Source organism: Hyperolius riggenbachi, chromosome 8, assembly GCF_040937935.1.
Source record: "Hyperolius riggenbachi isolate aHypRig1 chromosome 8, aHypRig1.pri, whole genome shotgun sequence".
NCBI lineage: Eukaryota > Metazoa > Chordata > Amphibia > Anura > Hyperoliidae > Hyperolius > Hyperolius riggenbachi.
Window position 1 is genome coordinate 183,209,956 of NC_090653.1, and position 25,149 is coordinate 183,235,104.

The 25,149-nt window shown below is 52.3% G+C and overlaps 2 protein-coding genes across 5 annotated transcripts in view; both read left to right on the plus strand.

Annotated features, from left to right (window-relative positions):
- The window catches only part of NOX1 (NADPH oxidase 1), a 2,086,008-nt gene that overhangs the window by 193,109 nt on the left and 1,867,750 nt on the right, over positions 1-25,149 (plus strand). The window lies entirely within an intron of this gene.
- Positions 17,970-19,836, plus strand: LOC137528404 (uncharacterized). The gene is made up of 2 exons (XM_068249695.1): positions 17,970-18,191; positions 18,476-19,836. Exons 1-2 carry the CDS (start codon positions 18,010-18,012, stop codon positions 19,536-19,538), a joined length of 1,245 nt encoding a protein of 414 aa, XP_068105796.1. The 5' UTR covers positions 17,970-18,009; the 3' UTR covers positions 19,539-19,836.

The window sequence follows — 25,149 nt, forward strand, 5'->3', positions numbered from 1 at the left end:
GGGGAGGGAGAAGCCGGAGTGTGTGCTGTGCTATGGAGAGGGGAGGGAGAAGCAGCAGGGCGTGCTGTGCTATGGAGAGGGAAGGGAGAAGCAGCAGCGCGTGCTGTGCTATGGAGAGGGGAGGGAGAAGCAGGAGTGTGTGCTGTGCTATGGAGAGGGGAGAGAGAAGCAGCAGGGCGTGCTGTGCTATGGAGAGGGGAGGGAGAAGCAGCAGCGCATGCTGTGCTATGGAGAGGGGAGGGAGAAGCAGCAGCGCGTGCTGTGCTATGGAGAGGGGAGGGAGAAGCCGGAGTGTGTGCTGTGCTATGGAGAGGGGAGGGAGAAGCAGCAGGGCGTGCTGTGCTATGGAGAGGGAAGGGAGAAGCAGCAGCGCGTGCTGTGCTATGGAGAGGGGAGGGAGAAGCAGGAGTGTGTGCTGTGCTATGGAGAGGGGAGAGAGAAGCAGCAGGGCGTGCTGTGCTATGGAGAGGGGAGGGAGAAGCAGCAGCGCATGCTGTGCTATGGAGAGGGGAGGGAGAAGCAGCAGCGCGTGCTGTGCTATGGAGAGGGGAGGGAGAAGCAGCAGCGCGTGCTGTGCTATGGAGAGGGGAGGGAGAAGCAGCAGCGCGTGCTGTGCTATGGAGAGGGGAGGGAGAAAAAGCAGGGCTTGCAGTTCTATGGAGAGGGGAGGGAGAAGCAGGAGTGCGTGCTGTGCTATGGACAGGGGAGGGAGAAGCAGGAGTGCGTGCTGTGCTACGGAGAGGGGAGGGAGAAGCAGGAGTGCGTGCTGTGCTATGGAGAGGGGAGGGAGAAGCAGCAGGGCGTGCTGTGCAATGGAGAGGGGAGGGAGAAGCAGCAGGGCGTGCTGTGCTATGGAGAGGGGAGGGAGAAGCAGGAGTGCGTGAAGAGGGGAGGGAGAAACAGGAGTGTGTGCTGTGCTATGGAGAGGGGAGGGAGAAGCAGGAGGGGAAGGAGATGCAGGAGTACGTGCTGTGGTATGGACAGGGGCGGGAGAAGCAGGAGTGCGTGCTGTGCTACGGAGAGGGGAGGGAGAAGCAGGAGTGCGTGCTGTGCTATGGAGAGGGGAGGGAGAAGCAGCAGGGCGTGCTGTGCAATGGAGAGGGGAGGGAGAAGCAGCAGGGCGTGCTGTGCAATGGAGAGGGGAGGGAGAAGCAGCAGGGCGTGGTGTGATATGGAGAGGGGAGGGAGAAGCAGGAGTGCGTGTTGTGCTATGGAGAGGGGAGGGAGAAGCAGCAGCGCGTGCTGTGCAATGGAGAGGGGAGGGAGAAAAAGCAGGGCGTGCTGTGCTATGGAGAGGGGAGGGAGATTCAGGAGTGCGTGCTGTGCTATGGAGAGGGGAGGGAGAAGCAGCAGCGCGTGCTGTGCTATGGAGAGGAGAGGGAGAAGCAGCAGGGCGTGCTGTGCTATGGAGAGGGGAGGGAGAAGCAGGAGTGCGTGCTGTGCTATGGAGAGGGGAGGGAGAAGCAGCAGGGCATGCTGTGCAATGGAGAGGGGAGGGAGAAGCAGCAGGGCGTGCTGTGCTATGGAGAGGGGATGGAGAAGCAGGAATGCATGCTGTGCTTTGGAGAGGGGAGGGAGAAGCAGCAGCGCATGCTGTGCAATGGAGAGGGAAGGGAGAAAAAGCAGGGCGTGCTGTGCTATGGAGAGGGGAGGGAGATGCAGGAGTGCGTGCTGTGCTATGGAGAGGGGAGGGAGATGCAGGAGTGCGTGCTGTGCTATGGAGAGGGGAGGGAGAAGCAGCAGCGCGTGCTGTGCTATGGAGAGGGTAGGGAGAAGCAGGAGTGCGTGCTGTGCTACGGAGAGGGGAGGGAGAAGCGGCAGCGTGTGCTGTGCTATGGAGAGGGGAGGGAGAAGCAGCAGCGTGTGCTGTGCTATGGAGAGGGGAGGGAGAAAAAGCAGGGCCTGCTGTGCTATGGAGAGGGGAGGGAGATGCAGGAGTGCGTGCTGTGCTATGGACAGGGGAGGGAGAAGCAGGAGTGCGTGCTGTGCTACGGAGAGGGGAGGGAGAAGCAGGAGTGCGTGCTGTGCTATGGAGAGGGGAGGGAGAAGCAGCAGGGCGTGCTGTGCAATGGAGAGGGGAGGGAGAAGCAGCAGGGCGTGCTGTGCTATGGAGAGGGGAGGGAGAAGCAGGAGTGCGTGAAGAGGGGAGGGAGAAACAGGAGTGTGTGCTGTGCTATGGAGAGGGGAGGGAGAAGCAGGAGGGGAAGGAGATGCAGGAGTACGTGCTGTGCTATGGACAGGGGAGGGAGAAGCAGGAGTGCGTGCTGTGCTACGGAGAGGGGAGGGAGAAGCAGGAGTGCGTGCTGTGCTATGGAGAGGGGAGGGAGAAGCAGCAGGGCGTGGTTTGCAATGGAGAGGGGAGGGAGAAGCAGCAGGGCGTGGTGTGATATGGAGAGGGGAGGGAGAAGCAGGAGTGCATGTTGTGCTATGGAGAGGGGAGGGAGAAGCAGCAGCATGTGCTGTGCTATGGAGAGGGGAGGGAGAAAAAGCAGGGCGTGCTGTGCTATGGAGAGCGGAGGGAGATGCAGGAGTGCGTGCTGTGCTATGGACAGGGGAGGGAGAAGCAGGAGTGCGTGCTGTGCTACGGAGAGGGGAGGGAGAAGCAGGAGTGCGTGCTGTGCTATGGAGAGGGGAGGGAGAAGCAGCAGGGCGTGCTGTGCAATGGAGAGGGGAGGGAGAAGCAGCAGGGCGTGCTGTGCTATGGAGAGGGGAGGGAGAAGCAGGAATGCATGCTGTGCTATGGAGAGGGGAGGGAGAAGCAGCAGCGCATGCTGTGCAATGGATAGGGGAGGGAAAAAAAGCAGGGCGTGCTGTGCTATGGAGAGGGGAGGGAGATGCAAGAGTGCGTGCTGTGCTATTGAGAGGGGAGGGAGATGCAGGAGTGCGTGCTGTGCTATGGAGAGGGGAGGGAGAAGCAGCAGCGCGTGCTGTGCTATGGAGAGGGTAGGGAGAAGCAGGAGTGCGTGCTGTGCTACGGAGAGGGGAGGGAGAAGCGGCAGCGTGTGCTGTGCTATGGAGAGGGGAGGGAGAAGCAGCAGCGTGTGCTGTGCTATGGAGAGGGGAGGGAGAAGCAGCAGCGCGTGCTGTGCTATGGAGAGGGGAGGGAGAAGCAGGAGTGTGTGCTGTGCTATGGAGAGGGGAGGGAGAAGCAGCAGGGCGTGCTGTGCTATGGAGAGGGGAGGGAGAAGCAGCAGCGCGTGCTGTGCTATGGAGAGGGGAGAGAGAAGCAGCAGCGCGTGCTGTAGTATGGAGAGGGGAGGGAGAAGCAGCAGCGCGTGCTGTGCTATGGAGAGGGGAGGGAGAAGCAGCAGCGCGTGCTGTGCTATGGAGAGGGGAGGGAGAAGCAGGAGTGTGTGCTGTGCTATGGAGAGGGGAGGGAGAAGCAGCAGGGCGTGCTGTACTATGGAGAGGGGAGGGAGAAGCAGCAGCGCGTGCTGTGCTATGGAGAGGGGAGAGAGAAGCAGCAGGGCGTGCTGTAGTATGGAGAGGGGAGGGAGAAGCAGCAGCGCGTGCTGTGCTATGGAGAGGGGAGGGAGAAGCAGCAGCGCGTGCTGTGCTATGGAGAGGGGAGGGAGAAGCAGCAGCGCGTGCTGTGCTATGGAGAGGGGAGGGAGAAGCAGCAGCACGTGCTGTGCTATGGAGAGGGGAGGTGGAAGCAGCAGCGCATGCTGTGCTATGGAGAGGGGAGGGAGAAGCAGCAGCGCGTGCTGTGCAATGGAAAAAGGAGGGAGAAACAGCAGGACGTGCTGTGCTATGGAGAGGGGAGGGAGAAGCAGGAGTATGAGCTGTGCTATGCAGAGGGGAGGGAGAAGTAGCAGGGCGTGCTGTGCTATGGAGAGGGGAAGGAGAAGCAGCAGCGCGTGCTGTGCTATGGAGAGGAGAGGGGAGGGAGAAGCAGCAATGCGTGCTGTGCTATGGAGAGGGGAGGGAGAAGCAGCAGCGCGTGCTGTGCTATGGAGAGGGGAGGGAGAAGCAGCAGCGTGTGCTGTGCTATGGAGAGGGGAGGGAGAAGCAGCAGCGCGTGCTGTGCTAGGGAGAGAGGAGGGAGAAGCAGCAGCGCGTGCTGTGCTATGGAGAGGGGAGGGAGAAGCAGCAGTGCGTGCTGTGCTATGGAGAGGGGAGGGAGAAGCAGCAGCGTGTGCTGTGCTATGGAGAGGGGAGGGAGAAGCAGCAGCGCGTGCTGTGCTATGGAGAGGGGAGGGAGAAGCAGCAGCGCGTGCTGTGCTATGGAGAGAGGAGGGAGAAGCAGCAGGGTGTGCTGTGCAATGGAGAGGGGAGGGAGAAGCAGGAGTGCGTGCTGTGCTATGGAGAGGAGAGGGAGAAGCAGCAGGGCGTGCTGTGCTATGGAGAGGGGAGGGAGAAGCAAGAGCGCGTGCTGTGCTATGGAGAGGGGAGGGAGAAGCAGCAGGGCGTGCTGTGCTATGGAGAAGGGAGGGAGAAGCAGCAGCGCGTTCTGTGCTATGGAGAGAGGAGGGAGAAGCAGCAGGGCGTGCTGTGCTATGGAGAGGGGAGGGAGAAGCAGGAGTGCGTGCTGTGCTATGGAGAGGGGAGGGAGAAGCAGCAGCGCGTGCTGTGCAATGGAAAAGGGAGGGAGAAACAGCAGGACGTGCTGCGCTATAGAGAGGGGAGGGAGAAGCAGCAGCGCGTGCTGTGCTATGGAGAGGGGAGGGAGAAGCAGCAGCGCGTGCTGTGCTATGGAGAGAGGAGGGAGAAGCAGCAGGGCGTGCTGTGCTATGGAGAGGGGAGGGAGAAGCAGGAGTGTGTGCTGTGCTATGGAGAGGGGAGGGAGAAGCAGCAGCGTGTGCTGTGCAATGGAGAGGGGAGGGATAAAAAGCAGGGCGTGCTGTGCTATGCAGAGGGGAGGGAGAAGCACTGACACACTCTCACTCACTCGCTCTCACTCACACACACTCACTCTTACTCTCTCTCACTCACTTACACACCTACACTCTCACACCCTCTTAGGCTGCTTTCACATTAAGATGTTACAGGCGCACAAATGGGATGTTCACAGTGCCCATGTTGCGTTACATTGTAACGCAGCTAGTGTTGGGCGAACAGTGTTCGCCACTGTTCGGGTTCTGCAGAACATCACCCTGTTCGGGTGATGTTCGAGTTCGGCCGAACACCTGACGGTGCTCGGCCAAACCGTTCGGCCACATGGCCGAACTAAGAGCGCATGGCCGAACGTTCCCCGAACGTTCGGCTAGCGCTGTGATTGGCCGAACGGGTCACGTGGTTCGGGCCCGAACGCGCTCTGATTGGCCGAACGGTCACGTGGTTCGGGTAAATAAATACCCGAACCACGTCATATCTCCGCTATTTGTCTGTGGGTTTAGCTTTGGGTAGTCAGGCAGGGTAGTTCGCTCTCCAGCCACGCTAGCCAGGGTCCCCCCCAGTCATTGTGTGTCGCTGCTGGGAACAGTAGTACACCGCTCGCTCAGCCAGACTATATATAGCATTGTTTACTGCCACTGTGTACCTCGCTCAGCCACGCTATATATAGCATTGTGTTTTCTGACACTCTGTGTACACGGCTCAGCCTGACTATATAGCATTGTGTGTACTGCCACTGTGCACCTCGCTCAGCCACGCTATATATAGCATTGTGTTTACTGCCACTCTGTGTACACGGCTCAGCCAGACTATATAGCATTGTGTGTACTGCCACTGTGTACCTCGCTCAGCCACGCTATATATAGCATTGTGTTTACTGCCACTCTGTGTACACGGCTCAGCCAGACTATAGAGCATTGTGTGTACTGCCACTGTGCACCTCGCTCAGCCACGCTATATATAGCATTGTGTTTACTGCCACTCTGTGTACACGGCTCAGCCAGACTATATAGCATTGTGTGTACTGCCACTCTGTGTACACGGCTCAGCCAGACTATATAGCATTGTGTGTACTGCCACTCTGTGTACACCGCTCAGCCAGACTATATAGCATTGTGTGTACTGCCACTCTGTGTACACGGCTCAGCCTGACTATATAGCATTGTGTGTACTGCCACTGTGCACCTCGCTCAGCCACGCTATATATAGCATTGTGTTTACTGCCACTCTGTGTACACCGCTCAGCCAGACTATATAGCATTGTGTGTACTGCCACTCTGTGTACACGGCTCAGCCAGACTATATAGCATTGTGTGTACTGCCACTCTGTGTACACCGCTCAGCCAGACTATATAGCATTGTGTGTACTGCCACTCTGTGTACACGGCTCAGCCTGACTATATAGCATTGTGTGTACTGCCACTGTGCACCTCGCTCAGCCACGCTATATATAGCATTGTGTTTACTGCCACTCTGTGTACACCGCTCAGCCAGACTATATACCATTGTTTACTGACACTCTGTGTACACCGCTCAGCCAGACTATATACCATTGTTTACTGACACTCTGTGTACACGGCTCAGCCTGACTATATAGCATTATGTGTACTGCCACTGTGCACCTCGCTCAGCCACGCTATATATAGCATTGTGTTTTCTGACACTCTGTGTACACGGCTTAGCCTGACTATATAGCATTGTGTGTACTGCCACTGTGCACCTCGCTCAGCCACGCTATATATAGCATTGTGTTTACTGCCACTCTGTGTACACGACTCAGCCTGACTATATAGCATTGTGTGTACTGCCACTCTGTGTACACCGCTCAGCCAGACTATATAGCATTGTGTGTACTGCCACTCTGTGTACACGGCTCAGCCAGACTATATAGCATTGTGTTTACTTCCACTCTGTGTCTGCTGGGCCTGGGAACAGTAGTACACCGCTCACCCGCCACTGTATAGCATTGTGCTCTGTGTCGCTGCTGGGAATAGTGGTACACCGCTCACCCGCCACTGTATAGCATTGTGCTCTGTGTCGCTGCTGGGAATAGTGGTACTGTATAGCATTTCTGTACTGCCACTGTACTGCTGCCAGTCAGCGTGTACTGTAAGGATAAGTGAAATGAGGAAGAAATCCGGTGAAAGAGGAAGGGGCAAGGGAAGAGGTGTTTCCCCTGACGGTTCACGTACAGGCCACAGGGGAGCACCCAAGAAAACCCACTCAATACCGCCCATGTTGTCCAGGACAACAACCCTCACAGATCCAAAAGAACAGGACCAGATAATTACTTGGATGACCTCTCAAGCGTCCAGCAGTGGGTTAAGCAGCACCAGCACATCACGCACGAGGTCCGAGTCCTCAGCCAGTTACAAGGAGCCAGTGGGCACAAAGCTGACACAACCGGCAGCGACACCACGCACACAACTGCCAGATAACCAGTCCAATGAATTACCTCAGGACACAATGGGGTATTCGCAGGAGCTATTCCCAGCCCAACAAACTTCCACCTTTCAAAGGTCAATGGAGGAACAGCCAGAAATGTTGTGCCCGGATTCACAACCATTAACTGTGGGAAATGCACCGCGCACTGAAATACAAGGCGAGTCCGAGGAGGACTCGGAAACCCAAATCCCAGAGCAAGTTGGGCAGGAGGGGTTGCAATTGCAGGAGGTCGGCCGACAAGATCTGGAAGACGACGTTGGAGTGAGCTGCGCAGAGGTTGTTCTGGGGAGCTCTACTCCACGGCGGCGGCCCCCCACAATGACATATGACGAGTTTGAGGAGATGGAAGAGGAGGGTATGGACAATGTGGACGGAGACCCAGATTTTGTTTGTGAACGAGAACATCGCCGTCGTAGCAGCAGCACAGATGAGTCTGTTGAAGAACCCACTGCTGCACGAGTTCGCCTTGTACCACAAGGTAGGCGGCGCGCAATTTCAGGCACCACAAGCGTGGAAGTTCAAGTGAGAGGCAAAAGAGGAGCAAACAGAAATCACCAGCAAGGCAGGTGCTCCAAAGTCTGGGCTTTCTTTGAAGACTGCACTGAGGATGTTACCATGGCGATTTGCAAGGTGTGCAAGACCCGCCTGAGCAGGGGGAAAAGTATTAACAACCTCTCCACCACCAGCATGAGCCGCCACATGCTATCCAAACATCCCACTCTGTGGGCAAACTCGGCAGGACAGGGTACCAGCAACACTGCCTCCCTTGGGTTCACCAGACTCACCACCAGACCCGCCTCAGCAGCAGCGGTAGCCCAGCCATTGCGTGGTTCACAACATTCACAAACATCAGACGACGCTGACACTGTCACTTTCCGGAGTAGTGCTCTTGAGGTCTCCCAGTGTTCATCAAACACAACAACCAACAGCCCTTCCGTGTGCAGCGCTACGGTTCAGTTGTCTGTGTCGGAGATGTTTGAGCGCAAGAGGAAATTGCCAGCAAATGACCCCCGGGCCGTGGCAGTAACAGCCAGCATAGCCAAGCTTCTGGCCTGCGAAATGCTGCCATATCGAGTGGTGGAGACAAACAGCTTCAAGGGCATGATGTCAGTGGCCATCCCACGTACCGTGGTTCCCAGCCGCTACCACTTTGCGCGCTCTGCAGTGCCTGAGTTGCATAAGCACGTGGTCAGCAAAATAACCTGAAGCTTGAAGAATGCCGTTGCCTGCAAGGTTCACCTCACCACTGACACCTGGACGAGTGCATTCGGCCAGGGTCGATACATCTCCCTTACCGCGCACTGGGTGAACCTTGTGGAGCCTGGCAGCGATTCCTCACCTGCTACGGCGCGGGTGTTGCCCACGCCGCAAACAGCTGCACCACCGTCCCTCCCACTGGATAACAAAAGCAGCACCTACCTCTCTGACTCCTTCTCCTCCAACGCATCTCAAAGCTGTACCTCATCCGGAAACGCTAACCCAGCAGCAGTAGGATTGTGGAAGCAGTGCAGCACAGCTGTTGGCATGCGTCAGCAAGCGTTGCTGAAGCTGATCTGCCTTGGGGATAAGCAGCACACAGGGGAGGAAATTTGGAAGGGAATAAAGGAACAGATGGATTTGTGGCTGGCACCGCTGGACCTGAAACCGGGCATGGTTGTGTGTGATAATGGGAGTAATCTCATTCGCGCTTTAAGGTTGGCTAAGCTGACACACATCCCTTGCCTGGCGCACGTGATGAACCTAGTAGTTCAGCGGTTCCTGAGGACATACCCAGGCGTGGCCGATCTTCTGTTGAAGGTGCGTCGAGTGGCCAAACATTGTAGAAATTCCAGTACTGCTTCGGGGGCACTCGCCAAGATGCAGGAGCGCTTCAATCTCCCCCACCATCGCTTGCTGTGTGATGTCCCTACGCGCTGGAATTCTACGCTGCACATGCTAGCACGCTTTTGCGAGCAGAAGAGTGCAGTGGTCCAGTACATGATGGCGCAGTACCGAGGCGCATCCGGACAGCTGCCAAGCTTCTGTGGATCCGATTGGGCCAACATGTTGGACCTCTGCCAAGTCCTCCAAAATTTTGAGCAATCCACGTTGCTTGTGAGCAGTGACAACTCTTCAGTCAGCATTACCATACCACTGCTGTGTTTACTGAAGAGGTCAATGTTGAAAATCAAGGAAACAGCTGTCATGATGCAACTGGGGGAATCTGAAGGAGAAAACGATCAGCGTGATGGTACCAACATCAGGCCATCCGCCTCAGGGAATGCTGGCCCCAGCCAGCAGCTATGACGAAGAAGAGGAGGAGGAACAGCTGGAGTTGGAGCAGGAATTTCCTGCCACCACTGACGAGGGCCAGAGCGGTGCACGTTGGACTTCCACAATTCAGCGCAAATGGTCAGCAGAAGCAGACCAGGAGGAAGGTGACGACTATGATACATCACAACAACTATCACAACGCTCACAAGAGGATGATGAGGATTCTGGTAGGACTCTGGCACACATGGCTCAATTCATGCTAGACTGCATTGAACGCGACCCACGCATTGTGCGCATTCTGGACAACCAATTACTGGGTTTATACCCTTCTGGATCCACGGTACAAACACAATGTTCCAAAACTGCTTGAAGAAAGAGTCAGACAGGTCAAAATGGAAGAATACCAGCAGGCCCTTGTGGAGACTTTAGAGAGGAGATTGACATCCTCCCCCTCCTCTAGCCAGTTGTACGCCGACAGACTGACTTCCGCAAACCCAGGACGACCAGGAGGGCAGCAAACAACGCAAGCCGCAGCTAGTGCCCAAAAGGGAATGGTATCGGCAGTGTCCTTGGAGTGGGAAAATTTTCTGACACCCATGCAGCAGCAGCCCACTGAACAGGAAGCGTGCAGATCCACCTCCAACACCGATCGCCTGGAGAAGATGGTCAAGGACTACATGTCAGATGACGTAGCTGTGTCGAACAATCCATCTGCACCCTTCAACTATTGGGTATCGAAGCTAGACACCTGGCACGAACTGGCAATGTACGCAATAGAGGTGCTGGCTTGCCCGGCAGCCAGCGTTATGTCGGAACGCTGTTTCAGTGCTGCCGGAGGCATCGTCACAGATCGGCGTATCCGCCTCTCCACAGAAAATGCAGACCGTCTGACTCAAATTAAAATGAATCAATCCTGGATTGGAAATGACTACGCAACACTCCAGGACCCCAACCAAGTAACATGACCAATGAACATCTGGGATGGTGTAGCGTTTCCTGTCCCTGTTTATTGAACCTCTCATCTGTATTACATTTATGACTGCATGGCGGCAAAAAGCATTGCTGCTATATCCGCACGCTTTTTGTCCTCATGCAAGGCCTGGGTTGTTGTGTCTCAAAAAGCATGGCCTTCTCCTCCTGCGCCTGCTCCTGTTCCATCACGTGTGCTGCTGCTGCTGCTGGGTTAGCGTTGCCGGTCCCTCCCTGTTTATGGAACCTCTTATCTTTATTACATTTATGACTGCATGGCGGTACAAAGCATGCTATCCGCATGCTTCTTGTCCTCATGCAAGGCCTGGGTTGTTGTGTCTCACAAAGCGTGGCCTTCTCCTCCTGCGCCTCCTCCTGTTCCATCACGTCTGCTGCTGCTGGGTTAGCGTCGCCGCGTGGTCCCTGTTTATTGAACCACTTATCTTTATTACATTTATGACTGCATGGCGGTACAAAGCATGCTATCCGCATGCTTCTTGTCCTCATGCAAGGCCTGGGTTGTTGTGTCTCACAAAGCGTGGCCTTCTCCTCCTGCGCCTCCTCCTGTTCCATCACGTCTGCTGCTGCTGGGTTAGCGTTGCCGCGTGGTCCCTGTTTATTGAACCACTTATCTTTATTACATTTATGACTGCATGGCGGTACAAAGCATGCTATCCGCATGCTTCTTGTCCTCATGCAAGGCCTGGGTTGTTGTGTCTCACAAAGCGTGGCCTTCTCCTCCTGCGCCTCCTCCTGTTCCATCACGTCTGCTGCTGCTGGGTTAGCGTTGCCGCGTGGTCCCTGTTTATTGAACCACTTATCTTTATTACATTTATGACTGCATGGCGGTACAAAGCATGCTATCCGCATGCTTCTTGTCCTCATGCAAGGCCTGGGTTGTTGTGTCTCACAAAGCGTGGCCTTCTCCTCCTGCGCCTCCTCCTGTTCCATCACGTCTGCTGCTGCTGGGTTAGCGTTGCCGCGTGGTCCCTGTTTATTGAACCACTTATCTTTATTACATTTATGACTGCATGGCGGTACAAAGCATGCTATCCGCACACTTCTTGTCCTCATGCAAGGCCTGGGTTGTTGTGTCTCACAAAGCGTGGCCTTCTCCTCCTGCGCCTCCTCCTGTTCCATCACATCTGCTGCTGCTGGGTTAGCGTTGCCGCGTGGTCCCTGTTTATTGAACCACTTATCTTTATTACATTTATGACTGCATGGCGGTACAAAGCATGCTATCCGCACGCTTCTTGTCCTCATGCAAGGCCTGGGTTGTTGTGTCTCACAAAGCGTGGCCTTCTCCTCCTGCGCCTCCTCCTGTTCCATCACGTCTGCTGCTGCTGGGTTAGCGTTGCCGCGTGGTCCCTGTTTATTGAACCACTTATCTTTATTACATTTATGACTGCATGGCGCTACAAAGCATGCTATCCGCACGCTTCTTGTCCTCATGCAAGGCCTGGGTTGTTGTGTCTCACAAAGCGTGGCCTTCTCCTCCTGCGCCTCCTCCTGTTCCATCACGTGTGCTGCTGCTGGTGCTGGGTTAGCGTTACCGGTCCTTTTTCGTGGAACCTCTTCTCTGTATTACATTTATGACTGCATGGCAAAAAAAAGCATGTTACCTGTGCAAAGAAACATGACATTTTCCACATTTAAAAGACAGTTTTTCCTTTGAAACTTTAGAATCAATTTTCTCAAAAACTATACGCTCTTTTTCAAATATTTTTTTTCCTCTTGTACCCACTCCCAAGGTGCACATACCCTGCTAATTTGGGGTATATAGCATGTAAGGAAGCTTTACAAAGCACTTAAGTTCGGGTCCCCATTGACTTCCATTATGTTCGGAGTTCGACGCGAACACCCGAACATCGCGGCGATGTTCGGCGAACGTTCTCGAACCCGAACATCTAGGTGTTCGCCCAACACTACGCAGCACGTTTAAAGAAAGTGCTGCATGCTATACGTTATACGCGGCTAAGCCGCGTTAGACTGTTTGCACATGCGCAGTAATGTTGGAGGAGGAGGTCTCCCCTTTGATGGGTTAATCACGAAAACAATGTACAATACCACTGAGCTTGTACCATGTGTGGCATGAACAAAGATTCAATAAGATTTCTTAGTTCTGTTCTCAAAACGCCATCAAGATTACCATTCTTTCATTAGCATTGTTTCCAGGAGTAGAGAGCACACACACTTCCTGAAGGGACAGCTGAAATCCGATCTCTGAAGTGTGCTCTGAAAGCACCCTGCTTTTGTGATGTAAACACAGCTGTGCTGAGTCGCACAATGATGACATAAGACAGTGCACTTCCTAGTATACACCTAAGTGGGAGTGTCTGAAAACTCTGTGAGGAGGGCAGGTAATGAATATACAATGAGCAAGAGAAGGGAGGGGGGAAAAACAAGAGTCAGGGAGGATATGATGTCAGCTTTAGCTTGGCAAAATGGCCACTGCCTGGAATAGGATTTTCTGCTTCTCATTTATAAAATTCTTAGGAATCATAACGTGGACAGTGCAATACATCTGATATATAAGTTGAACTAGTATTTATCTACTTAAATATGTGTTTTTTATTTTTAGGTTAGCATGGGTGTCGCTTCCTCTTTAAGTTGGTAGGAAAAGTGCTAATGGTAGATCCGTATTCAACCCCTCAGGTATAACAGTATTCAATCTAAAGATCCAACTAGAATCCATTTGGCGTAATCTTCTGTCCAGATCCCCTCCCCTGGTGGTAATCTGCATCTTAACAATGCATTTAAACCTTAGGCAGTCAGGATTCTTATCATGGTACAACTTAAAATGGCCTTGATGGATTTGAGACAATCCCAGGCTATGGTATTGAAACCTAGTGATAAGGGGGCAATGTTGTCCTATGGGGGAGGGATATGTATGTAACTGAAGTGTATAGACAACTGAGGGATTGTGAAGTGTATAAGAAATTGAACTTTGATCCTTTTCCTGACATTGTCAAGAAATTAAACTTGTTGTGTCCCACATACATGGACTTGTGTTATCATGTTCAGCAGCTAAGTTTGCCTGTAGCTAGTTTGTTCCTCTCCCTTCCCTGTAGTTTTGTTCCACCCATGTAGCCACTCCTCCCATAGTCAGTATTAGAGATGGGAAGTTCAGATCTTTTCAACGATCCGGATGATTAGAATCGGATCATTGCAAAGATCCGGATCTTTGATCCGAATCTCGGATCATTTTACTACCGAAGCATTCGGGGGTGAAATGACTAGCAGGACAGGAGAAGGGGAGGGGGGTGGACACACAGAGAAGAGGAGAAGATGGACAGAGGGCAGGGAGTGGAAAGAGAAGGGAGGAGGGACAAGCAGAGAGCAGAAATGTTTGCTTGCACACAATACCCACATGATGCAATCATATGCTTTACATGTATTTCACCTATATGCTCATCTGTGTACTTTGAATGCAAACGTCGCACAGTGAAAGAAAGCATACCCAAAGCATTCCCAGGAGATAAGTGCAGCTGTTTAGAGCGAGTGCAGGAGGATCATATTGCCCGGTGGAGTGAAAATTTTTGCTACCCATCATATTTGTGCCTGCAAAGTTACTGAGCTGTGCTGAGCCAAAAGCTTCCAATGTGTTCACTGCACAACTACGGAACAGACAGCCTATAAAGAGCAGCACATTATAGCCAGTATGTGTGCTCTACACATATCTGGCAGTGGCACCCATGTCCCCTCTCTTTCATCTACCTGTCTCCCTGCAAGGCTGGCTCCCATCCAACAGAGCGATCCATCTCAGCTCTGCTTCCAGGACCCCGCTGCCCGCTAAGAGGGGGCGTGTCACTCCTGGCCCCACCCCTTTTGCGATCCGAATCACTCATTTTGATGATTCGACTCACAAAATAGATTCGGATCAAAGATCCGAATCGTTCATAATCCGGACAACACTAGTCAGTATCTCTTCAAGTATCTGTAAGCATGTGCTGCATCTTCTCTCTGTACCTGGTAAAGCTACTTCGTTTTGACCTATGGAATTTGTCACTGTAAGATCTACACTGCAAGATTAAGCCTTTTCAAGATCTTCATCGGTATCGTCCACTGAGTCGCCTATCTGTGGATACTGCCCTTATGTAAGTTATTGCCATTCCACTGGGACTTGGGACAGTCTAGGGATCAGTAATTACATAGCCACAGCAGCTGAAACAGAATAGTCAAAACGAATAGAAGACCATACAGTCATCACTGTGATATTCAGCAGCCTGAGAACCCTGGTAGTCACACTACAGACTGCAGTACATTGCATCCAGCATACTACAGAACTGGCTCAGCATCTCACTCAGAACTACTACAGCTACAGTGATCTGTGAGGAGGCCAGTGGGAATATAGACTGTGTGTCTGCATTATAAACTGTGTAAAACTGTGTATTCTGAATACTGCTATTAAGCCTGCACTGTAAAGTTAAGCTAAGAAAGGCAGCATTTCTCTCTGCAGAACATCTCTCCTGTTCCCGCCTGCTGAAAACTGTTACATTGTATCAACCCACAGGCAGCCAGCTCCCTGTAACCTGACACCCTATACTGTTACATTGTATCAACCCACACTTAGGCCCGGTTCACATTTGCGTTCGCTATCAGGATTTTCCGGATCGGATCCGGAGCGCATACTGTACAAACGGAACGTACGTTCCGCATAGCAATGTAAGTCTATGCGGACGTTCACACGCGTCCGTTCCGTACGTATCGGATCCGGATCGGATCCGGAATCCGGACTCTTTTCCAACATGTGCTATTTTTTGGCTCCGGATCTCCGGCCAACGCACCCGGAACAGAGCCTGATTGAAGCCTGACTGCAGCATCCGGAAATTGAAGCCAATGGCAAACGGAAACACTGAACACACTGGGTATAAAAACAGGATGTTCTACCCCCACTTCCTATGCATTCTCTATGGTACTGGGGGCCATTTTGGATGTGCACACATGGGCCCAGCATTTCTGGAGTGGAGCAGCAGTGATTTTCGGCTGGAGCTGTTTGACAATATGTCTGAGGTGGAGGTGAGGCCCTTCACAGCTGAAGACCTGATTCTACAGGTGCAGGTGATACCTGCCCTGTGGGACAAGGGTGACAAGGACCACAGCAATGTGCGGATTTGCCGAAAGATGTGGATGAAGATTGCAAAACTGTATGTGGAGGGTTTTGACAACCTGACCCGCAAACAACAAACGGCAGAGGGTATGTCGACTAAAAGTTTTCTTTTGGGGGGCTTTTGTCTTTTCATATGTGTTTTGTTTGTTTTTTATGTTTTTCACATTTGCTATTGATGTGTCACCCACCCACCTGTTGCCCTGCCACCTGTATCCCACCTGTCACGTGGCCTACCCACCTGTTACGTGGCATACCCACCTGTGTCCCACCCACTTGTGGCCTACCCACCTGTGCTGTGGCCTACCCACCTGTGCTGTGGCCTACCCACCTGTGTTGTGGCCTACCCACCTGTGCTGTGGCCTACCCACCTGTGCTGTGGCCTACCCACCTGTTGCCCTGCCACCTGTATCCCACCTGTCACGTGGCCTACCCACCTGTCACATGGCCTACCCACCTGTGCTGTGGCCTACCCACCTGTGCTGTGGCCTACCCACCTGTGCTGTGGCCTACCCACCTGTGCTGTGGCCTACACACCTGTGCTGTGGCCTACCCACCTGTTGCCCTGCCACCTGTATCCCACTTGTCACATGGCCTACCCACCTGTGCTGTGGCCTACCCACCTGTGCTGTGGCCTACCCACCTGTGCTGTGGCCTACCCACCTGTGCTGTGGCCTACCCACCTGTTGCCCTGCCACCTGTATCCCACCTGTCACGTGGCCTACCCACCTGTCACGTGGCCTACCCACCTGTGCTGTGGCCTACCCACCTGTGCTGTGGCCTACCCACCTGTGCTGTGGCCTACCCACCTGTGCTGTGGCCTACCCACCTGTTGCCCTGCCACCTGTATCCCACCTGTCACGTGGCCTACCCACCTGTCACATGGCCTACCCACCTGTGCTGTGGCCTACCCACCTGTGCTGTGGCTTACCCACCTGTGCTGTGGCCTACCCACCTGTGCTGTGGCCTACTCACCTGTGCTGTGGCCTACCCACCTGTTGCCCTGCCACCTGTATCCCACCTGTCACGTGGCCTACCCACCTGTGTCGTGGCCTACCCACCTGTGTCCCACCCACTTGTGGCCTACCCACCTGTGTCCCACCCACTTGTGGCCTACCCACCTGTGTCCCAACCACTTGTGGCATACACACCTGTGTTCCACCCACTTGTGGCCTACCCACCTGTGTCGTGGCCTACCCACCTGTGTCCCACCCACTTGTGGCCTACCATCCTGTGTCCCACCCACTTGTGGCCTACCCACCTGTGCCCTGCCAACTGTGGCCCTGGCACACCCTTGTAGCATGCGTGCCTGGGCCGCAAGTGCTATCCTGTGGCCTAGACACGCATGCTCCTGATCTCAAAAAAACATTCCGGTGGACCATTGAAAAATGAAAAACAAATTTTTATTGCACATGTTAAAAAAATTTAAAAATATTACATTAAAAACTTAAAAAAGAACAAATATAACAATGTAAAAACTAAATAACTAAATAAAGTACATTGAAAAAAAAATTACTCAGGGTCGTCCAGGCGTGGTATGGAAATAGTCTTTCAGTAGGTCCCTGTTGCGGAGGGACACTGCCCTTGGCCTGGTGGCATACCTCCTCAACGCCAGTAGTGGAAGCACATTTGGGGGTTCCGGAGTGTCATTTTCTTCCTGGCGCACAAAGTTGTGGAGGATGCACGCTGCCTTCACCACGTCGACTGCTTTGGCCGGCTTTAACAGCATTGGCGTGTGGAACACCCTCCACTTCGACACCAGGATCCCAAATGTGCATTCCACCATTCTCCGTGCTCGGCTCAACCGAGCGTTAAAGTGGAGCTGCCTGGCATCAAGGCCCCTGTCTGGGTACGGCCGCATCACATGGTTGGACAAGGTGAAGGCCTCGTCCCCCACAAACACATAGGGGTAGGCCGGTGCCCTTGTCCCAGGCCATGGTCTGTCACCAGGGAGATGCAGTGTGCCTTGCTCCATACGCTTGTAAAGGGCCGTACGCTGGAAGATTCCAGAGTCATTTGAACTTCCGTATGACCCCACATCCACGTAGACAAAGTTGAAGTCCGCATCCGCCACTGCCATCAGCACAATGCTGAAGTATTTTTTGTAATTGAAGTAATGGCTTCCACTCCCCACGGGTTTCTGGATCTGGATGTGTTTGCCGTCCAGCGCACCAACACAATTCGGAAACTTGCACTGGGTCCAGAAGCGCTGGGCGATCATCTGCCATTTCTGGGTGTCTGGCACTGGCATGTATGTGGACCTCAGTCTTCGCCAAATGATCTTTGAGGTCCTCACCACGATGCCTGCCACCGTGCTCTTCCCAATCCGAAATGTGACGTGTAGCGATGTATATGTTTGTCCAGTTGAGATGTACCTACAAGAGAAATAATCACAATCAATGTTTTATGTCTTTGTAGGTGAAAAGTACAAGTTAAGATGGCGCAGTATCCGTGACGCCTATGTCAAATTTCTTCGGCGCAAAGCAGAGGAAGAAAGAAGTGGCAGTGGGTCCTCCAAAAGAAAGGATTACCAATTTGCACAACAACTTACGTTCCTAAATGCAAGCGTGGAACCTCGAGAGTAAGTACCACTATTGTGAACATGAACTGAGAAGGCATTGTATATGATGTTGACAGACAACTACCATGACTTTGACAACTAGCATGACTTTGATTATGTATTGACAAAACGTGCCTCAATTCACACAGTTGTATCAAATATTTATCGAACACTTTCTCAAACGTTTGCTAATTAAAATAATGTAGGTTGAAAAAGTGTTTGTTAAATGTATGACAAAGCTCAGTGAGTTTAGGCCACATTGTATGTGATGTTTCGAAAACCAATATATTTTTTATTATCGACAGGACTCAAGACAATTTTGAGGCACAAGAACATGAAGAGGCAGAGGCAGCGGACACCAGCGAGGACTTTGATGACGAGACTATGGATGCCAATTATATTCCAGAGAGGAGGAGGAGGAGGAGGCAGTCATTACATGCGGAAGAAAGGGACCCGACTGACCTCTATGTTGAAGAAGACATGCAAGATGAGGTGGAGGGATTGAGTGCCCCAGCTCCTACTGATGAATCTCCTCCAGCTCCGACAACAGAACCAGAACAACAAACGGCAGAGGAAAGGCAGGAGCAACCGCCACGCAGGTCAACCCCTATGCAAGGCAGAGGCCGGGGTGAAGAGGCTACCCCCACTGGGAGGCGTCGAGTGGCCCCTGTCCACCCTCCAACCAGAAGGGAGACGGAAGCCGAGATGTCCGGTGCTGTCTCCGGACTTCTCGGCATCCTGCAGAGCCACGAGGCACTCATTACCAGGCAGATGCAGGATGGGGACAGGGGTCACTTAATAGAACAGTACAAGAGTCACATTCATTCACTGCAAACTGAGTTACAATCGGTGCACGATCACTACCGTGAGGAAATAAGAATGAGGCACGAGGAACACCGGGAAGAAATAAAAATGATGCACGAGGTGTACAGTGCACAGTTTGACCAGCTGCGTGTGGAACATCACCAAGCGGTGGCACAGCTGCAGCAGATGATGCAGCAGATGCATCAGCACAGTGGTGAACTATTGAAACTGCAGGCTCACCCGGCATTCCACACAGCCATGTCTCTCCTACCGTTCTTTGAAAAGGTGCCAAGCAACAACATGATGGCATGCCATTCCAGTGTACTCGATGCTATAAAACAACACATGGAGACGCCATTGATCCTACCGCCAACCTTTAGACATTCTCAACCTGCATTGGTGCCCCACTGGCAATCTTCATCCCAGTTGTACACTGGCTTCCGAGGAAGTCAATACACACTGCTGCTGTCAGGGTCCAGCACCTCCACGGCCAGCACCCAAGACAGTCACGAGTTACAGACACCACCTCCCATTTTCTCAACTGCTGTAGAGCCTGACATTTGAACAAATTATAACTCTTGTTCCTTGACATGGTCCTCTGAATCCCTCTGAACTTTGGAGGAAGGAGACTAGCACAGGGCTTTATCCAAACCTTTTCCCTGCACCGTCTCAATCAAACAAGGTTCAGAGGGGTTCCGATGACCATGTCCAAGTAGTTAGGTTTTCAACGTCCTTCAACCGTAGGGCCTGGTGTCCCCAAAAGACACCTTTGGCAGCTATGCCTTTCACCTCTGCACAAGCTATGTCCTGCACCTCTGCCGTTGGTTGTTCTTGCACGTGACCCTTGGAACCTTGGACGAAGGAGACCTGGACAGGGAAGAGGCAAGCCTTTTCCGGCCCTGTCTCCTTCATCCAAGGTTCAGAGGACTGCGTGCAAGTGGTTATGTTTTTAAAGTACTTAACTTTAGGGCTTGGTGTCCCCAAAAGACACTACACCTAGGTCACAAGCAGGGGTGCAGCTAAGGTTTTTGTGGCCCCAAGCGGACTGTAGCAAGAGGCCCTATGCGGCAAAAAATGGGTGTGGTTATCCCGCATGAGTGGGCGTGGCCATGACATGTGGGTGGAGCAGGAGGGCGGATTGGGGCGGGGCTGTTTGCGGGGAAAAATGGATGTGGGGGTGATTGAGGCGCGCGTAGCGCGCCGAAAGATGGGCGTGGCCATGACATTGTATGGGCGAAGCTTAACCGTAGCACAGCAAATATAGCCAACTATGACCATTAAATAATAAATGCAGCAACAGTTACCCCAGACACCAGAAAATAAAAACGCAATTTGGGCCACATTTCAGCAGAAATCAAACGCAATTAGGGCACATTTTCAGCAGAAATCAAACGCAATTAGGGCACATTTTCAGCCGAAATCAAACGCAATTAGGGCACATTTTCAGCCGAAATCAAACGCAATTAGGGCACATTTTCAGCAGAAATCAAACGTAATTAGGGCACAGTTCAGCAGAAATCAAACGCAATTAGGGCCACATTTTCAGCAGATATCAAACGCAATTAGGTCACAGTTCAGCAGAAATCAAACGCAATTAGGGCACAGTTCAGCAGAAATCAAACGCAATTAGGGCCACATTTTCAGCAGATATCAAACGCAATTAGGGCACAGTTCAGCAGAAATCAATCGCAATTAGGGCACAGTTCAGCAGAAATCAAACGCAATTAGGGCCACATTTTCAGCAGATATCAAACGCAATTAGGGCACAGTTCAGCATAAATCAATCGCAATTAGGGCCACATTTTCAGCAGATATCAAACGCAATTAAGGCACAGTTCAGCAGAAATCAATCGCAATTAGGGCCACATTTTCAGCAGATATCAAACGCAATTAGGTCACAGTTCAGCAGAAATCAATCGCAATTAGGGTTACATTTTCAGCAGATATCAAACGCAATTAGGTCACAGTTCAGCAGAAATCAATCGCAATTAGGGCCACATTTTCAGCAGATATCAAACGCAATTAGGGCACAGTTCAGCAGAAATCAATCGCAATTAGGGCCACATTTTCAGCAGATATCAAACGCAATTAGGGCACAGTTCAGCAGAAATCAATCGCAATTAGGGCCACATTTTCAGCAGATATCAAACGCAATTAGGGCACAGTTCAGCAGAAATCAATCGCAATTAGGGCCACATTTTCAGCAGATATCAAACGCAATTAGGGCACAGTTCAGCAGAAATCAATCGCAATTAGGGCCACATTTTCAGCAGATATCAAACGCAATTAGGGCTCAGTTCAGCAGAAATCAATCGCAATTAGGGCTGCAAAAAGAAAAGAATTTACTCACCTGGCAGGCTGGCACTGGCAGAAGTCTTCTCTCCCCGTCTCCTCTCCCGGCCGGCTCCTCAGGCGCGCAGTTCCCACGGAGCTCCCTCCCTGGCTCCCTCCTCCAATCTCCCGCGCTGATTCATGCAGGGCTACGGGAAGATGGCCACCCGAAGCCCTGTACTGGAGACATAGTCTCCAGAGCAGGGCTTTGGCGGCGGCCATCTTCCCGTAGCCCTGCTCTGCTCTGCCAGTGCCAGCCCCGCGGGGCTGCGGGGAAAAAGTGACGTCACGCCGACGTCACAGAGCCGCCGAGGCCCCTAAGATCTTGAGGCCCCAAGCGACCGCTTGGTTCGCTTTATGCCTCGCGGCGCCCCTGGTCACAAGAGTGCCTTCAGGGCAGCTATGCCCTTCACCTCTGCACAAGCTATGTGCTGCACCCTCTGCCGTTTGTTGTTCCTCACCCTCTAGTTGTTCCTCACCCTTGCACGTGACCCTTGGAACCTTGGACGAAGGAGACCTGGACAGGGAAGAGGCAAGTTTTTTCCGGCCCTGTCTCCTTCATCCAAGGTTCAGAGGACCGCATGCAAGTGGTTAGGTTTTTAAAGTACTTAACTTTAGGGCCTGGTGTCCCCAAAAGACACTACACCTAGGTCACAAGAGTGCCTTCAGGGCAGCTATGCCCTTCACCTCTGCACAAGCTATGTGCTGCACCCTCTGCCGTTTGTTGTTCCTCACCCTCTAGTTGTTCCTCACCCTTGCACGTGACCCTTGGAACCTTGGACGAAGGAGACCTGGACAGGGAAGAGGCAAGCCTTTTCCGGCCCTGTCTCCTTCATCCAAGGCTCAGAGGACCGCGTGCAAGTGGTTAGGTTTTTAAAGTACTTAACTTTAGGGCCTGGTGTCCCCAAAAGACACTACACCTAGGTCACAAGAGTGCCTTCAGGGCAGCTATGCCCTTCACCTCTGCACAAGCTATGTGCTGCACCCTCTGCCGTTTGTTGTTCCTCACCCTCTAGTTGTTCCTCACTCTTGCACGTGACCCTTGGAACCTTGGACGAAGGAGACCTGGACAGGGAAGAGGCAAGCCTTTTCCGGCCCTGTCTCCTTCATCCAAGGTTCAGAGGACCGCATGCAAGTGGTTAGGTTTTTAAAGTACTTAACTTTAGGGCCTGGTGTCCCCAAAAGACACTATACCTGGGTCACAATACTGCAAATGTCAAATGTTATATATATTTTGTCTTCCATGTTGGAAGAAAGTTTCCATGTTGGAAAGTTGTTGTTTTTTTCAATAAAACAATTTGGTTTTACATACCTCAGTGTGATCAGTAGTTGTTCTTGTGGTGTGACTGCTCTCCTGAACGTGGTATCCTTCTTCCTGAGGTCATCCTTCACCATCTCCAAGAGGGTATCAAACCTGACAGGAGATGGAAAGGAAGAAGCTGTAAAGTTTGCTGTGGGACAAGGTGTTGGGTGGAGGATGGGGGAGGTGTGTTTAGGGGTTTTGTGGAGGTTGGGGCTGGTGTGTTTAGCTAGGTATACAGGGTGTGGGGGTGAGGGTGGGTTGTTTTGGTATACAGGGGTGTGAGGGTGGGTTGTTTTGGTATACAGGGGTGTGAGGGTGGGTTGTTTTGGTATACAGGGGTAAGGTGTTGTGGGGTAGGGATGGAAGGTCTGGATACTTACAGGGGTATGGACATCCGGGTATAGCTGTAGAACTTCTCTGGGTGTCGTCTCAGGTCCCGGTAGAGGGTCTGGAACTCTCCCTTCCTCTGCCTACTGGCTAGTAGCAGATGCACCCACCATCTCCTGCGAGGAGCACGCCTTCTCCCCACATAATAGTAGGTGAAAATCAAAAAGGAGACAATTCCCAGGTAAAATGAGTACACAACCACTGGATCCATGGTCCCAACTGCAGTCTCTGTAGACAAGGGAGGATCTGCACTCCTCAGGCTCTCTCCAACAATGATACCAGCGCTTCTGCTGACCTCCCACACCCCTGGAATTTATATAGTGTGTTATCTCTTTAAATCTACAGATCCGCATGGCAGCCGCGTTCACGCCGGATGAAATACGCATACAAACGGACCGGATCCGCATCGGATCCGGATAGGACCCGTACGGATCCGATCAGGATCCGGTCCGTTTACTTGCCAAAACGCAAGTGTGAACGGGGCCTTAGCCAGCTCCCTGTAACCTGACACCCATGGCTGAACAAGTGTTCCCTCTGAGCCAGGCTGAAAACACTGAGGATCAGCAAAAGCCTGACACTCTGCTGCAAGAGGAAAATGCAGATATAATGACAGAAGCAAGTGTCAGACCTAGACGTATAACCAAACTGGTACTTATCAGTTAGCCGGGCGCATCCGGCAGGTGGCGCTGTTGATGTTAATTCCAATCATAATTACTTCACGTAAACCTGTAAATGTAAACGCCGGATGCGCCCGGCTTAAACAGATCAATCCGCCGGCTTGCTTCGTGAGTGTCTCGCTCTCCTCCCCCTCTTGCCCTCTCTCATATGAGACTTGGGGAGGGGACATGCGTGTCCCCCCAGAGTCGTTCGTCACGGCATTGCGACGAACGACTCTGGGGGGACACGCATGTCCCCTCCCCAGTGTTCTATAGGAGAGAGGGCAAGAGGGGGAGAAGAGCGAGACACGAAGCAAGCCGGCGGCTTGATCTGTTAAGCCGGGCGCATCTGGCATTTACATTCACAGGTTGACGTGAAGTAATTATGATTGGAATTAACATCAACAGCGCCACCTGCCGAATGCGCCCGGCTAACGGATATGTACCACCAAACTTTCTTGGAAATCTAAAGAAAACTTTGAAGTTACAATGGAGGGGTTCTCAGTTGCTCTAACACACCTCTGGGAGAGGACTGTGCATTACATGTCTGAAGTCACACAGCCTAGCCAGAGAGTACTACAACTAGAGGGCGCTCTCTTACACTTCAAGTCTGCATATGAAAGTTATCAGAGGCTCTGCACTAAGTACATGTCATTCCTAAGGAGCACAAACACAGAAGAATCTTTAGAAGAACTAAAAAGGTTTGAACATCTGAACCAGGAGAGAAATATAAAGGTGTCTGAAACTAAAGTTAATGTAGAAGCAAGAATTACACAATTACAAGAAACTGCATCTCATCTCTCCATATCTACTAGACACACAAAGCGATCTTCAAGATCATCCCACTCAAGAAGTTCCACCTTTAGCGAACTTGTAAGGGCTCGTGCAGAGGTAGAAGCTTCCAAGGTGCGAGCTGCCTTCGCAGGCAAGAAAGCAGAAATAGAAGCAGAAATGGTGGCAGAAGCTGCCCACAAGAAAGCAGAAATGGAAGCAGAAGCTGCCCGCAAGAAAGTTGAAATTGAAGCTCTAGAAAGAAAATGTGAGCAAGCTACTGCAGAAGCAAAATTAAGAGTTTTAGAACAAGCTGTTGGAAGTGATTTAGACAGTGTCAGCATGGCAAATTCAGAAGATCCCATGGAGCGCACAAAGAACTATGTCCTCAACCAGAACAGCAATCTCTCTGCACCCTTTAATGCTCCTGATGACATGGACACTCCTTTAAGACATCAGCCATCTAAACGTATTGTGTCCAAGCAAGACCTTAAACCTACTGGTCCTTCTGCACAGCAAGATGGGCCCTCAAGCCGTATCTTGCCTCACAATGCTCAGACTAAGTATCCGGCTGACAACCGAGAGACCAGCATCCAAGCCAAGCTACCATTACCTCTTCATGTTTCTGATATGCTTCCTGAAAACAACATTACTTCTGAATCACATCCTGCCATAGCAATGGACTTTCAACCTGTTCCTGGCTTAAACCCCCATGCAAATCCATACT